Here is a 16895-nt window from a genome sequence, read left to right on the forward strand (position 1 = left end):
GACGGGGGAGCCTGGTGGGCTGCCGTCTATGGGGTCGCACAGAGTCGGACGAGACTGAAGCGATTTAGCAGCAGCAGCAGCAGCAGCAAGTGACCAAAAGGCGGACTTCAAGGCCTGGCTGCAGCTCCCTGCCTCACTGGCGTGTCTCCTCCCTGGGGCCCTCCGACTTCCCTTCCCCAGATCAAGGGACAAGCAGGGAGAAGGAAAACAGCTCTTTCCTGGCAACATTTCCCGAGCTAATCTCATTACCAGAAATGAATGGCAAAAGAAGGATGAACCCCAGAGGCTGTGGCCTAGCCAGTAGCAGCGGCAGCCAGAACAGAGGCTCCATGGCCTGGGGCAGCACCGACAGTCTGCTTATCTCATCTTCCAGGGTCCTATCGGAGCGCTGTGGATGAAGGGGACAAGAAAACAGGACCCCTCTCTTGTTCTGAGTGCCAAGAGGCCGTGGGTGCTGTCTTTCCTGCTGAGCTCCGTGGGGTGTGTTGGGGAAGCACGGAGACTCTGGAACAGACGGTTGAGTTTGGTTTCTGCTCTGCCTTCAGGCCAGGGAACCCTGCGTGTCCTCCCACCGCCCTGCGCCTCCGTCTCCTCATCTGTAACTGAGAACACTGACAGCAGTGGCAGCCTCGACAGGGAGCTGTCAAGAGGAAATGAGTTAATACAGGGAAAGCTTTTAGGGCAGCACTGGGCAGATCTGTAAGGAAGAACAGCTGACCCCTGTGGCCTGGAAGGGAGTTAGGTGAGGAAGCTCAGGTTTTCAAATGGGTCCTGGGTGGATATTTCATTCCTGGCTCCCTGGGGAGCTGTGGGAGATTTGTTTTCATACACAGCCGTGATGACTGGCCACCGTGGTGCAGGGCTCTGTCGAGCCACAGGGAGTGGTCCTGGGGGCTGCTCTGGCCTGACGCTGCCACCATCCAGGGCTGGGCACGGCATCTGGGGAGAACGCTGGTCAAAGCTCCATGGACGGGCCCTGCCCATTCATGACTGGGTGGCATCTCTGTGCCGGAGCCACCCTGGTCCCTCGTGCGCTGACCCCCTGCTGCTCTCACTGTGCCACTTACAGGGGCCACCGAGAGTCCCTGTGTTACTGACAGTGAGCTCTGTGCACCGTGAGAATCATCATTCCTTCTTCGGGGCCCACACATAGCTCCCAGCAGTCCAAGAAACAATAGCAGCACCTAAATGATGGAAAATTCATTTGAGAAAGAATCCCCAAGCAACTTTTGAAAAAAGTCTCAGGGCTCAGATGCACTCGGGGAAATCACAGGGCTGGCAGCAACCACAGAGACCAGTGGCTTCCAAACTTGCTTCTGACCTCCAAAGCCATTGCTCAACTCAAGTTCACCCAGAAGCCCAAGACGTAAAACTGATATAGCCGAGCCGCTCTGGCAGGAATCGTGCCCAGGCGGCCTGCTGGACTCCCTCCCGCCTCTGCCCCAGGCCCTGCTGGCCCTGAGGCAGCTCCAAGGAGCCCCTGGGCTCCCCGAAGCACTGATGGAACCCACAGATTCAGGCCAAGCTCTCTGAGTAGACACAAGGAGACGAGACCCACAGAATCACTCTGCACAGATGGTGCCTGAACACAGACCTGGTTTTCTGATTCCGGGCTAACACCTCTCGTTCCACTTTGCTGTGGCTTCATCTATGGAAAATTGCAATTTAAAGAAACAAGGCTCACTTCTGATCACCTACAACATAATCCCTAAGTATTTTACAGGCCCCTGAACCAGCCAAGTCTGAAACAGAGCCCAGCCCCGCAGGCTGGCAGAGAGAAGTTCGGAAATGAGCTACAGAGGCACAGCTGATGGTTCCATACACTTTCCTTCAGTTCTGTGGGACATAAATAGGTCTTGAAAGGCTGGGGCTGTGTGGCCGTGAGAGACCCAGACCAGGAGTTGAGGCCCCGGACTAGAAGGTGAGACCCCAGACTAGGAGGTGAGACCCCGGACCAGGTGGGCCAGGAGGTGAATGCTAATGAGAGGTGGAGAGCCATGACTTCCCCCCCGTCAGGCATGGTGCCAAGCTCGGGAGGATAAAGAGGCCTGAGATATTTTTAAAGTATTTTTACAGCAGAAAAACTTTCCTACAGACTCAATTATATAACGATCAGACTCCACCTCTGAGCTGAAATTATCCATGGCCTTCAGGAAAAAAAAAATCATTTTTCCCTACATGAAGGTCACAGGTTTCTCCAGAGAAACTCTTGAGATGTACAGTCAGCAGCCCTGGGGCAATTGCAAACCATCAGCCCGGAGGACTTCCCCAGGGCAGTTTGGGGCCAGGGGAGCAAACATCACGCCACTGACCCCCCCGTCATATGTGATGCTGTCAGGTCCAGGAGGGGCCACTCTAGGGGCCCTTTTGACCCCAGCCACACCAGCATCCTCACAGCTTCCCTGTCCCAGAACTGGGTCGAGGTCATTGAAGGGGAGAGTGTGGCCACAGGACACAATTAACCCACAGTCATCCTGTGTTGGTGGCAAACAGCAGACCGAGAAAGGCTTCTGGGCCTCAGGAATGGAGAACCTCACCCAAGAAATGACAGCCCAGACGGAAGGAACAGTCTTAGGGAGATTAACTTACAGCCCAGGTTTTCGTCAGCCTGAAGATGGGTGCGCTCTGCAATGCTGACACCACAGACATGAGAGAATGAAGGTTGTTGAGTTCTAGAAGTTTCTGGGGGGGGAAAAAAAAGATATGGAATTGATTATTCTGCTGCTATAAACAACAGAACAAAAACATGCTGAAGTGTTACCAAATGCTGTCATATTTATGAAATTCAATTACACTTAAAAATATCTCATGTAGAAAATATAGTTCTAGGAAGTTCATAGGAACCATATGCTCTTTTTCTTTCAAATTGTCAAAAGGTGAGTGTGCATCTGAAACATGTGCCAAATTGCATAAGCTGACTAGTCTGGCTGCTGGACAGAAACGTGGCCTGGATGAGGTTTGATAGTGTCCTTTCTGCTCCTTTTTTAGATGAATTTCAACTGTCCCAGCAGGCTTCTGTAAACTGGAACCCCCGCTGTGCCAACAATATCAACGTGAGTCTTCTGTGATCACCTTCACACCCGGCACGAGGGAGGCTGAGGAGAGATGCTATCAATCTGCTGGGAACACGAAGCTCCGGCTTCCCAGACACGGACCATGCTCCCCTGAGTCAGACCCCAAATGAGTGAGAACATTTAGATTTAATACCATCTCAGACAAGTTCCTCACCACGAGAGTGAGGGTAAGCGCAGAAAAATGTAATTGCTCTGCTCTTGGTTCTATGCTGGGGAAAAACCTGCGATCAGGACCTGGGTTCCGATTCTCACTCTCGGGAGTCAGTGAAGGCTGTGTAGCCGGCTGGCTCCATGGGACCGAGAGGTCTGGGGCCAACTCCGGTTCCCACTACAGGTGTGTCCTTTGGCAAGTTACCTACGCCTTCTGAGCCTCCACGTCTTCAGACTTAAAACGAGGAGCCTCTGCTGCATGGGCTGTGCATGTAACCTGCTTGACCAGAACCCCCAACCTGTGTTCCCACAGCAGCCTGTACATCTCCTCAGCGCCCTGGGAACACACAGGTGGGGGTTTCTACCTCCTAGACTTTGGAGCATGGTCAGGAAAGACATACTAGAGGGAGCGGCACCAGGGCTTGGAAGCACCCACGACAAGTGACGAGGAAGGGGTAGGGGCTGGGGCCAAGTCTTCCTGACGGAGAACGGGCAGCCCACACTGCACTGTATGCTGTTCCTGATGCCAGGTTCTGGTCAAGCAGAACTTGCCAAAGGACACACCTATAAGGGAGAAATCCCTGGGTAGGAAGAGCTGTGAGGACCAGGCATAGTCCTCCTCACATATTTGCTCATTTACTAGGTCCTGCTCTGTGCTGTCCTAGGCCCGAGGGCTGTGATGTTAGCTCCCACTTCACCCCTGCTCTCAGGGAACACACGGTCCCGGGTGAGAGAGGGGCAGATGAGAGCGGATTCTCATCAGGGGTGAAGTGGGCTGTACCATCACAGCCCTCGGGCCTAGGACAGCACAGAGCAGGACCTAGTAAATGAGCAAATACGTGAGGAGGACTATGCCTGGTTCTCACAGCTGTTCCTACCCAGGGATTTCTCCCTTACCACACTAGTGACTGCTGCATTTCACACATCTGTAACACTCCCTAACTGCTTCCTGTGGGTAATAATAGATCCTCTGAGGGAGCTTTTCATCCTTTGTATCTGAATTGCTGTGCTTGTCACAGGATTCCTTTCAGAGCTGAAGGTCCTCTGGGAGATTATCTAATCCACTCCTTTCATTGTATAGATGGAAAACCAAGGCCCAGAGAAAGGAGAGGCTCACACCAGACACACCCGGGGCACACAGCGTCAGCACGATGGTCCGCCATCGGGAAATGGCAGAGCTTAAGGAGGAATCGTTGCGGGCTCCTCAGGTGGGGACTGTAAACTTCCAAACTGAAAGCACCAGGTGGGCTGGAACTCCGTCCCACTTTCTCTCGTGGCCCAGCAAGAACTCATCGACAGCAACAAGTACCACTAAGCCCAGCGCGGTATATAAAAGTGTCTGTGCCCCTGCATACTTACAGCCGGACACACTTAACCTTGCTGTGAAGAACAGAGACATGCTCCGACTGACTCTGAGGGGCCTCGGCATGGACACCCACCTCTCTAAGCCTCCCCTTCCTCCTCTGGAAATGGGATGATAATAATGTGAGTGTCAAATGCAATTATTTCTGTACAGCAGCCTCTATGGGGCCTGGCCAGAGAGGGGCTGCATATAAGTGAGCTGGCCTAGCACCCGCCTGGGAAGACAGCAGCACACACAGGAAGCAGGCAGTGAGCCACACAGAATGATGCTCTGCTGAGGCAGGCAAGCCCTGTGGTCAGGGGTGGTGGACTGGGAGGAGCTGGCAGAACCGTGTTAAGTGATGAGTGTGGTCCAGGAAGGCCCATGGGATCGCATCCTGGGCTGGCAGAGATGAAGGAAGAGGAGGGGAAATGTGGGGTGGAGACGTGAGCCTGGTGCCCAGACACTGGCCAGGACTGATCCCATCTGAGCAGGGTCGGGAGGTGGGAGTGGGGCAGAGAGGTCATCAGGCCAGGCCTTGAGCGCAGGATGGGGTGCGGTGAGTTCTGTTGACTGGGGACAAATTGTGCAGGATGTGATGGTATCACAACCACTGATGCTGAGAGCCACCAGCACTGCCTGGATATGAATAGGAGGGGAACAGATCCCAGAGGTAGCCCTTGGTGTCACGGGGAGAGTCTGTGAAAGGCCAGCTTATAAAGGGTGGTTGGCTGCCAAAATCACAGGGCAGAGGGCACCTGCCTGTGCGCACACAGGGGCTGGGAGGCCATGCAGGCGGTCAGGCTGGTCCTGCAGCTGTCTCTGCCTGGGGAAGTCAGGTCACTGCCGCTGGTCTGAACCCTGCCCCGCAGGTCCAGAGTGAACTAGCTCCCGAAGTACCAAGGAAACACATTTCTGAGACAAAAAGAGATAGGACAGGAAGGAAAGAAGTAATAACAAAACAGCTTACCTTGGCTATTTTCACAAAATGGCTCAGGATTTCTGCCCTTATTTTTAAAGTCTGTGCTGTTAGAATTTCTCGTACAACCCAAAAACTGACCTGGAGAGTCAAACACAGACACACACACACACACACACCAAAAACGTTGTTAAATGACAGGCCACCCAAGTTGCCCTGCCTACCACTTCTGTGGGACTTCCAGGAGGTGGGGAGAACACACCCTAGGGCTGAGGAGGTTCAGGGTCTCTCTATGACACCCAACCCTGCAGGGGCCGGTGGGGGGGGCGTCGTTGTTGTCAGCACCAGCTCTCCAACACACACAGCGATGCTGAGAGCAGAAAGTATGTCCATCCTCGTCCAGGGGACCTCCTGGGCCTGCATGACACATGGGTCTCCCTGAAGGGGGTGAAGGGAATTTTGAGATGAAACAGACAGGATTCTTGCTCAGGAGGAACAATGGATGGGTGGATGGATGGATAGATGGATGGTTGGATGGATGAATGGACAAATGGCAGACAAAGGGATATGCATGCTGGCAGTACCATCCATGAGATCCACATTCCCAGCCAGACCCAAGGCAAGAAGGACTCAGCTGTATACGAACAATTGTAACCAATTTAATTTTCCAGAAGAGGTTTGCCTAATTATTTATGTGATACAAAAGCATCTCTCAAAGTTCCGTAAAGCAATGCAGTTTAAAGGACACATTTTTCTGCAGACAGCATATGCCAAAAGGATATACTGGTACTTTTGCTTCAGAATATCATTCACATTTGACCATCCCCGAGGCCCTGAATCCTCTGGTGGGAAAAAGAAAGTCATCCACCAGTGTCTAGTTGACTCAATGAAACAGGAGGCCTTTCATGCCAAGAAACACTGGGCAGTGGTTTGTCTTCCTGTTTACGTTTCACGACTATAAGAACAGTTTTTTTGTGAAACCTGGATGCCCAAGAGAGCAACAACAGCACCGCAAAGAAAGGAGAGATGGACAGAGTGCAGGGGATGCATGGAATGAAAACTAGGCATCTAAAACCTCTACACTGTACAAAGAATCAAATAGGAATACTCCAGAGTTAACAAGGCGTGTTTACTGCTGCGACCACATGCCTTCTCTTTACTGAAATACTGTTAACTTTTCAGTGAGAAAACAAGAAAGGATTAACCAGGAATCAGAATTTGGTTTCTTATATTAAGCAGGAATATTATAGAAAAGTTTTCTCTCCGTAATCATCTGTGGTTGCCCCCAGGACATGCCTGGGTTTCCATAGAATCATTTTTTCCAAGGAACTGCCTAAAATTAAGTTCAGACTCAAATGTTTACTAGCCGGTTACGGAAGAAAGATTTTCTTGATACTAAATGATATGCCCATAAACCTTATATTTTAATACATGCATACTTTTATGCCACATAAATCTCAAGTATGATCGTTTATATGTAGAATTTAATAGATGCTTATGTGCCAAAAAATTACACATATTTAATTACAGAATATGGCAGAGCTGGCTCTGATCTGCAGCACATGGTGTGCAGGGGCAACTCTGGATCAGCTCAGTTCAGCAGACTTTCACAAAGCCCTTACTATGTGCTCCAGGCACTGTGAGTCCCAGACCTGTCTGCCCTTGCCTGACACAGAGGATACCGGAGGAGGCAGGATCCTCCAGAAGTCACTGTGTTAAAAGGCAGCTGGTGGCTGTGGCCATTAAGACGTTCAGACCAAGTGAACTGGAGTGTGCGGAAGGCAATGACAGAAGGCAGCTTCCTAGAGGAGGTCGACCTTGAGAGATGGGCAGACCTTCGGCAGGTCAGGAGACCAGGGAGAGCTGAGTGGGCCAACAGGACTGGTGTTGTAGGTGCCCCATGGTGGGGGGTGGGGGGTGGGGGTGGGTAGGAGGGAAGCTGAAGCTAGAAGGGAAGGGAAGCGAGGGCCAGACTGCCGGGGTCAGGAGCAACAAGGGGACACTGTGCTGCAGGGGCAGAGTTCCAGAGGCTTCTGAGCACAGGGATGACAGCCTAGACCCTTTTGTGGGGGCAGGGACCCCCATCAGGAAACTGATATGAGGGTCTAAATGAGAGATGGCAGGTTCGAGCTAGGGCCATGCTGCAGGAGATGGAGGGAAGAAGTGAAAGAGAAGGGCATTTCAAAGGGAGAATCAGCATAGTTTTAAACTGTTATAATTCTGTTTTTAACTACAAAATTTAAGAGAAGCTTAATGCAGAAAACAAAGGAACAGAGATAAGCACAAAAGACAGAAGCCATTTGCAAGATCGTTCTCACATACAGACCCCCTGTTATAAACACTGTGATATGTGTCCTGTCATGTCTCAGAACATATGTTTGTCTAGTCTTAGAACATATGTCCTTCTAGTCATAGAACCTGTTTCTCTTTTTCAATTAAACTGGTATATATTAATCATACTATCACAAGGGTGTTTATAAGCAAATAAGACTATCGAGGACTTTCCTGGTGGTCCAGTGGTTAAGAATTCACCTGCCAATGCAGAGGACACAGGTTCGATCCCTGGTCTGGGAAGATACCACATGCCATTGGCAACTAAGCCCGGGCACCACAACTGCCAAGACAGCGTGCCCTAGGCCTGTGCTCCACAAGAGAAGCCATCACGATGAGAAGCCTGCTCGCTGCAACCTGAGAGACCCTGGGCGCAGCAAGGAAGACCCAGCACAGCCAAAGATAAATAAGGACATCACATTTTTTAAAATGCAAAATAAATGAAGAAAAAGAATATTGACTCTTGTTTTAGTAGCTGCCAAGTGATTCATCTCAGGGATGTCTCATCTCTAAGGAACCTCGTACTGCTGGGTAGCTTATTTCGAATTCTTTTGCTGTGATAGACAGACACACACACACACATACATATATATATATATATAATTATACATATATCTTTATACATTTTTAATGAAGATCTGAGGATAAATTCTTTCAAGGTGGGGTGAATTAAAATATGTGTACCTTTTTTCAGAAGTATGTATTAAAAAAACTTGGCCTCCACAAGGTTTATTTTGTTGATCCATCAAAGTTGAAGCAGAGTTGTGTTCCCTTACACGAGCCAAGATCAGTTATTACGGTTCTTTTTTTTCTTTACTAACATAATGGACAAACTAACATCTTACTGCCCGTATTCTGCATTTCTTTCATGATTGCTCAGTTAACATTTTTTTTTTCTTGCACTTTTTTTCTCAGCTTTTTGTTGCAAACATTTATCAGCCATTTGTACTATCTGCCTGTGAGCTATGTGCTCTGGTCCTCCAGCCACCTTTCTATCGGGACACCCGTCCTCTAACTCTTGGTTAGTAAAAGGTCTCTTATGTCAAAGTGAATGCATCACCCCTTTGTGAGTCATACAGTGTGCCAAGAGTGTGGAGAAACTGGTGCTCTTACACGCTGTTTGGGAGGGAGGTTATAAAACTTAAAGGGCCATTTTGAAGAACAACTTGAACATGTCTCTCAAGCCGTTAAAGTTATAATCTCCCTAGAATATTTATCTTACAAAAATATAGAAATGTAAAGGGATATGTGCTTTCCAGTTCTCCGAAGCACTGTTTATAAAGCAAAGGAACAGGCCCACCAACAGGGAGTAGGTTGCATAAGTAACACCATCACCTCACACTTTGGAAGAAAGTTGTCATGGAAGGAAAGAGACAGTTTATCTACAAGGATTATTTGGAATTCTTCTGCATAGGAGGTTTGTCTAGTCACCTCCATTTATTTATTCCATCATTTGTTTAAAGGGACTCATGAATACTTATTTTATACTTTTGGGTTATGATACTATGTTATTTATTTTATAACTATGTTATTTATTTCATACTCAAAGCCATTGCAGCTTCAGCTACTGACAGCTGGCTTTGACATGCCCTCAGCACTGGTTGGTTGGTTTGAGCACTTTTTTACTCTCGGCAACTACAAGATGTTACGGGACTTTCCTGGTGGTCCAGTGGTGAGGAATCCGCCTGCCAATGCAGGGGACATGGGGTCTGGGAAGATCCCACGTGCTGCGGGGCAACAAAGCCTGTGCACCACAATTAGAAAATAGTCCCTGCTCATGGCAACTAAAGAAAGCCAGAGCACAGCAACAAAGACCCAACACAGCCAAAATTAATTAACTAATTAATTAACTTTAAAAAATGCTACAGGTTCATCCTGTACATTTCTTGTCCCAGTCTGAAACCAGCCATTTCTCCAAGGAGCCTTGGCTCCTTTTATTAGATAATGGAATTAGAAACCAAAATCTGGGAGCATATACGCTTGAGCTACTGAGATATCACTGTTACTAGGTCCTCTCAGATGGCAGAGCAAGGAGGTGTGTGTGTGTGTGTGTGTGTGTGTGTGTGTGTGTGTGCCTGTGCACGTACTAACTCTTGTATATACACATGCCTATAAACATTTCTATATCTAACCATCTGTATCTATACTAAACTAAATGAGCACACACTAATGTCTCCAACTCTAATCCATCACCATATGGATCATTCTAGCCTTCTCCTCCTGTTTGCCTGTAACTTCCCACTCCAGCAGGTGGGAGAAACCGGGTTCCCGCCATCTGCCACCCAATTCCTTAACTGTTCAGTTCCAGTGTCCACGAATAATGGCTTCAGAATTGTTGCCCATCCCCATTTGGGAAACACCTTTACTAGAGTGTAAGACTACATACAGGTCCTTTCATTTTTAGTCTCTCAGGCTCCCTTCAATTCCAGAGTTTCTTAGGATTTCACCTTCTCCCCTCACCCTTCTCAGCGTGGTTGTTTCATACATTTATAATCCAGTGAGGCTCATGCGCTATGTTCTACATTCCATCCTGCTGCTGCTGCTGCTGCATCGCTTCAGTCGTGTCCAACTCTGTGCGACCCCATAGGCGGCAGCCCGCCAGGCTCCCCCGTCCCTGGGATTCTCCAGGCAAGAACACTGGAGTGGGTACCTACATTCCATCCTAGGACCCCTCAATCTCCACAATGAGTTTTCTAAAATCTGCGTACACTGAGGTTTACTGTTAGTGCTGTCAAGTTCTATGTGTCTCCACAAATGCACAGCAGCGTGTACCCAACACATGGCATCGTACAGAGCAGTTTCCACCCTAAAAATCCCCCTGCTCTTCACTTACTCAACCCTCTCCCCTGCTCACGCCTCTGGCAAACACAGATCTGCTTACCATCTCTACAGTTTTACCTTTTGCAGAATTTTTTTCAACATTTTCCCGAACTTTTTTTTTAAAAAATGGGGTAGGTAATCACATTTATGTTGCTTTCTTAGACTATTTTTCTTTCTTTTTTTGGCCACATCGGGCTACTTGCAAGATGTTAGTTCCTGTGCCCTTGGCAACGAAAGCACAAAGTCCTAACCACTGGACCTTCAGGGAATTCCCCAGGCTGGCTTCTTTCACCTTGTAATATGTATTTAAGATTCCTCCATGACTTTCTATGACTTGAGAGTGTATTCTTTCCTTTTTTTTTTGAATGAATACTATTTATTCCATTGTATGAATTTACCAATCTGTCTATGCTTTAACCTACTGAGGGACATCTTAGTTACTTTCAGTGTCTGACCATTACAAACAAAGCTGCTATAAACAACTGTGTGTATCTGCGTGTATGTGTACAGGTAGACTTAAGATTCCAAATAAACGGGATAAATATCGAAGAATGCGATTTCTGGGCTGTACCATTTTTTCATTCCCACCAGCAGCAAATGCGAGTGTATATTGCTCCAAATACTTGCCAAGAATTGGTATTGCCAGGTTTGGTGTAGGTTTTTGTTTTTTGTTTTTTTGGCTTGGAGGATTTTTTTCTTTTTGTATTTTAGGCATTCTAAAAGGTTGTAGTGTTTTGCATTTTCCCAATGGCAAATAACGCTGAGCATCTTTTCATATGTGTATATGCCTTTGGTATATCTTCTTTGGTAAAGTATTTATTCAGATCTTTCGCCCTTTTTTAAATTGGCTTGCTTTCTTATTGTTGAGTTTTAAGAATATAGTTTGGATTCAACTCTTATTAGATGTGTGTTTCATGAATATTTTCCCCAGGCTGTGCTTTGTCTTTTAATTCTCCTAACTGTGTTTTTTGCAAAATATAAGATTTTAATTTTAATAAAGCCCAGCTTACCAATTCTTTTCTTTCATGGACTGAGCTTTGATGTTATATCTAATAACTCATCACCAACAGTCATGTAGATTTTCTCCTATGTTTTCTCCTAAGTTTTATAGTTCTGTGTCTTACATTTAGGTCTATGGTCAATTTTTATTTCATTTTTACGGAAGGCCTAAAGTCTTGCAGGTTCATTTTTTCAAACACACAAAAGTACTTCCGACCGTTTCAGTACTATTTGTTCAAGAAATTACCCTTTCTCCACTAACTGCCCTCATGCATTTGTCAAAGGTCAGTTGCCTGTATTTGTCTGGGTCTAGTTCTGGGCTCTCTATTCTATCGACCTAGGTATCTATTCTTTTGCCAGTACCATACTGTCTCAATTACTATAGCTTTACAATCAGTCCTGAAATCAAGCAGAGTGAGTCCTCCAGCTTTGTTCTTTTTCTGGTTATTCTAAGGCTTTAGCCTTTCCATATAACCTTTAGAATCAGCTTGTTGGTATTTATGAAATAGTCTCAGGAGACGGGGGTTCAATCACTGGGTTGGGAAGATCCCCTGGAGGAGGGCATGACAACCCACTCCAGGATTTTTGCCTGGAGAATACTGTGGACAGAGAAGCCTGGCGGGCTACAGTCCATGGGGTCACAAAGTGTTGGACATGACTGAGCACCTGAGCACGGCACACAGCACATGAAATAGCTTGCTGGGATTTAAAAAAAATAAGTTTATTTATTTATTTACTGCTGGCTGTGCTGGGTCTTTGGTGCCGCTCGGGCTTTTCTCTAGTTGTGGCAAGCAGGGGCTACTCTCTAGTTGCGGTGCGTGGGCTTCTTTTTGTGGGGGCCTCTCTCATTGCAGAGCACCATCTCTAAGGCATGCAGGCTCAGTAGCTGTGGCTCCTGGGCTTCAGAGCACAGGCTCAATAGCTGTAGCTCACGGGCTTAATTGCTCCGTGGCCTGTGGGATCTTCCCAGATCAAGGATCAAACCTGTGTCTCCTGTGTTGGCAGGTGGATTCTTAAGCACTGAGTCACCAGGGAAGCCCAGCTTGCTGGGATTTTGACTGGAGTTGAATTGAGTCTACAGATCAAGAAAATGGAACAAGTCTACGGAACAAGCTGAAATCTTAATAACGTGTCTTCTAATATATGAAGACAGAATATCTATTTCAATCTACTTTGACTTCATTAGGGTTTTATAGTTTTTCACATATAGAACCTGTACGTACTTTGTTAGAGTTATACCTAAGTATTCCTTGTGTGTGTGTGTGCACACACTACTGTAAATGGTGGTGTTATTTTTTAATTTCAAATTCCAATTCCTCATTGCTGGTACACAGAGACGTTTTTATATTGATTCTGTGCCCTGAATCCTTGGTATACTCACTTATGGTTCCAGAAGTTTTAAAAATAGATTTCTTTGGGATTTTCTGCACAAACAATCATGTCATCCTTTTAAAAATATTTTTATTTACCTATTTTGGTTGCGTGGGGTCTTAGTTCCAGCACAGATCGTCCACTGTGGTGCAAGGTGCAGTTGCAGCATGTGGGCTTAGGTGCTCCAAGGCATGTGGGATTTTAGTGCCCTGACTAGGTACCCTGCGTTGCGAGGTGGGCTTTACCACTGGACCTCCAGGGAAGGCCTAATCATGTCATCTTTGAATAAAGGCAGTTTTAGTTCTTCCTTTTCAGTCTGAGTATCTTTTTATTCCCTTGTCTTACTGCACTAGCAAGGACTTCCAGTTCGATGTTAAATGGCAATGGTGAAAGAGCACGTCCAGTCTTAAAGGGAAAGCATCGAGCGTCTTAACGTTAAGTATGATGTCAGCTGCAGGGTTTTCCGTAGATGTGTTTTATCAAGTTGAGGAAGTTGCCCCTCTATTTCTAATTTGCTGAGAGTTTCTTTGTAGTATGAATGCATGCTGAATTTTGTCAAATGCTTTTTTTTGGGTCAACTGATAAGATGTTATGCTTTTTCTTCTTTAGCCTGTTAATGCAGTGGATTACATTAATTCATTTTCAACTGCTGAATCAGTCCATGCACACATGGAATAAATGCCTCTTGGTCACGGTGCTAGTAAGCTTGTAAAACACATAAGCTATTACGATCACAATTACTGTTTTGGTGGTAGAGCTAGCACTGGAGTTAAGGCACTGGGGACTAAGATATCCTCGGGGAATTTTCACAGCAGTATTAGAAGTGAATAAAGCAGAACAGTTATGAACACAAAGAGCTTTAGCTAATCAACCACAAATGAAAACAATCAAAGCATGAAGTAAAGAAAAATCCAGGTTTTAGAATGCTATCTTTTCTTACAAGAGAGTGACTTTTGCTCCAAATTTCTCAATAAGCCCACTCATGGTTTCCTTAGAAACCTGGAGTAAGATGGGAAAGCAGAGGTCCCAGCCTCTCCCTGCTCCCACCACTAGATTTCTGGCGCTGCAATAAAACACTGTCTGGTCTCTGCCTGAGCCTCCATGGGCAGGGAACCACCCTGTATCAGGAGAAAGCAACCGCCTACCCACTTCTATCCCCTGCTCCCTGCACTTACTGATTAGGCCCCATAGGTTCTATTCAGTCCGTTTCCCCATAAGAACCCCTCAATTACTTGAAAACCTTAATTACCTCCTCTCCAAGTCTTCACATTCCTAGATCCTTCCTCTGATCCTTGTATAACATGCTTTCTTTCCCCTCACCCTCCGACCCTCTGATCACTGTGACATCCCAGTCTTCACGTGGGGCACCGAGGTCCAGGCATAACTGTCTAGGAGTGGTTGGATAAAGCATAGTAAAGTGGGATTATCACACACCTATTAGAACTGAGCCATTCTAGTTTAAACTTTTAATTTAAATTTCTTAAAAAACGACAATACCAATTACTGGCAAGAATATGACGCAACACAAGCTTCCCTTCATTGCTGATGGGAATGCAAAATGGCACAGACAGGATCCAGTAACTACTCCTAGGTATTCACCCAGTTTATCTGAAGTCTTATGTCCACACACCAAAAAAAAACAACATGCAAATGTATATAGCAGTTTTATTCATAATTATCAAAAACTGGAAGTCCTTTGATAGATGAATGGATAGACAAACTGGTAAATCCAAACACTGAATAGTACTTACTTAAAAAAAAAAAAAAGCCATCAAGCTATAAAAATACATGAATGAATCTTAAATGCATGTGGCTAAGTGAAAAGACAGTCTGAAAAGGCTACATATATATGCGTCCCCTTTTTTTTCAGAGTCTGGAAAAGTGAAGCTTTAGAGATAGCAGGTAGATCAGCATCTGGACCACCACCTTCCTCTCCATAGCAAATCCTGCCTTATTCTTTGGGCAACTTCAATATCACCTAAGACCATCACCTTGAGACCATGGCCTCAAGGTCACGTTATCATTTCGGCAGCTATTACCACCCACCACTCCAGTCACCTCCTTCTCCTAATTACCAAGGACTGCCCTGCATCAGAGACCTGAAGTTCCAGTCTTGGGCCATAACCTTTAACCCTTCTAGTCCTTACTTTCTCCTTGAGTCCACCCCCAGCCCTGTGCCCACCCTTCCCTCTCGCCAGACTCTGGAGTCCCTGGAAACCCTTCCCTTCTTAAAAGCAGACAGATCCTCTATCATTTGTCACTTCAGTCCCTTGCCCTGGGGTCCTTCAAAAAGAATCTGCTTTGCTAATTGTGGATGGATCCAACCACTTACCTTCCTGTGCCCCTTTCTTTTGGCTGCCAAGTGCAACTAGAATAAAACCATCCACCCTCATGCCCTGGGGTCACTTTAAAAGCCACAATCTCTATTTCATCTGGTCCACTGGCTCTACCCATGAGTCTTTCTATATTTCCAGGGTCAGTTTTCTCTTTTCCCTGGGTGGTTTTTTCAAGCTTTCCCCAGCTCCCTCAAGCTTCCCTGCTGTGTCCCCAGCTTCACCTCCAATTCCATGAGGAAAGAGGAGCCACGAACCTCCTCGCACCACACCTACAAGCAGACCTGTGTCTGTATCTTTCCTTTCTGCAGACTTGCCTTTTACAACGCAGAGTGCCCAGGTCCCAGCCTCTCCCACCTCTGCTGGAACTTCACTTCATTACGTATACCTGCTCTCTTCTCATCTTTAATTTTTCCTGGCCTACTGGCTCCCTTCATTCAAAATAAGAACATCCCCAAAGCTCTTTCCACTGAAAAGAAAAAAGGACTATTACTACCTCCCTGAACGTCTTCAGTCCCTGCAGCCACTCCTCATCTTTCTCGTTGGGAGCATCGCCTACATCTGCTCTCTCCATTCCCTCACACCTCCTACGGCTCAGCCTGCTACAGCCCAGCTTCTATTTCACATCCCCACAAAACAGCTCCTGCTGAGCTCACCACCACCGTGCTGCTAAGACTTTCTTTCCAGTCCTTTTAACTGACCCATTCTGTAGCATCCCCATATCCTTGAGACCCTGATTTCCAAACACCACTTTTTCTGGGGGATCTTCTCATCCCCGGGCTGCTCGTTCTCAGCCCCCTCTCCTCTGCCCTTCCCACTCTCACAGGGACTTCTCTTGCTCCCAGGGTGATCCCATCCACTCCTGTGCTTCGGATGCGGCTGATTCAATACCTGCATCTCCATGCTGAATCTTTCCCCTGACTCCCAGACGCAAACATCTGATACCTGCTGCACAGCTGAACTCACACATCCAAACCCTTCTCATCTCCTCCCTCACAGCTGCTCCTCCTCTGTGCTTACTATCTCAAAGAGAGATGCTGCCAAGGACCAAAGGGGCCCTCCTTGCACCTCCCTGTCATCTCCCTCCACGTCTCATCAATCACCAAGAGCTACCACTTGGTCTCAATATTCTGTTGAGTCCGGCCACTTCACATCTCTATTCTTCACCTGGATGAATGGGACAGACTCCAATCCAGTCTCCTGGCCTCCCTTCCTACTGCCCACACCTCTCCTCTGGTTTTCCCATCCTAATGCTGATTCTCCTGGACTGTCAGCCCCTCCATTACTTCTGTCTCCTCAGCTAGACTGTGAGCAAGGGCTACATCTAGTTTACTATTGACCACTCTGGACCAAAGACAGAGCCTGGGACATGCTCAGTCAATACCTATTAAATAAATAAATGAATGTAACTAGAAGCAATGAGCCTCAAATGAAAGTGGGTTTATACAATGAGGAAAGAACAGTTGTTTGGAAGTAGCTTTTGGAAGGGAAAATGCTAACACTGCCTCCCAGCTCTGTGATAAATGAGGTCTGGAAGAACCAGGGGGATCTACTGG

General features: G+C 47.0%; 1 protein-coding gene across 6 annotated transcripts in view; it reads right to left on the reverse strand.

The window, feature by feature from the left end:
• The window catches only part of RALGPS1 (Ral GEF with PH domain and SH3 binding motif 1), a 201971-nt gene that overhangs the window by 180034 nt on the left and 5042 nt on the right, over positions 1–16895 (reverse strand). For all 6 annotated transcript variants that reach the window (XM_010856926.1, XM_010856927.1, XM_010856930.1 and 3 more), the window contains exons 3-4: positions 5537–5626; positions 2590–2682 (exon numbers count right to left, since the gene is read on the reverse strand). In XM_010856926.1, coding sequence (XP_010855228.1) covers positions 2590–2682; positions 5537–5626 — 183 coding nt within the window. The remainder of the gene's footprint in view (positions 1–2589; positions 2683–5536; positions 5627–16895) is intronic.

The sequence above is a fragment of the Bison bison genome, unplaced genomic scaffold (genome assembly GCF_000754665.1).
Source record: "Bison bison bison isolate TAMUID 2011002044 unplaced genomic scaffold, Bison_UMD1.0 scf7180017864375, whole genome shotgun sequence".
NCBI lineage: Eukaryota > Metazoa > Chordata > Mammalia > Artiodactyla > Bovidae > Bison > Bison bison.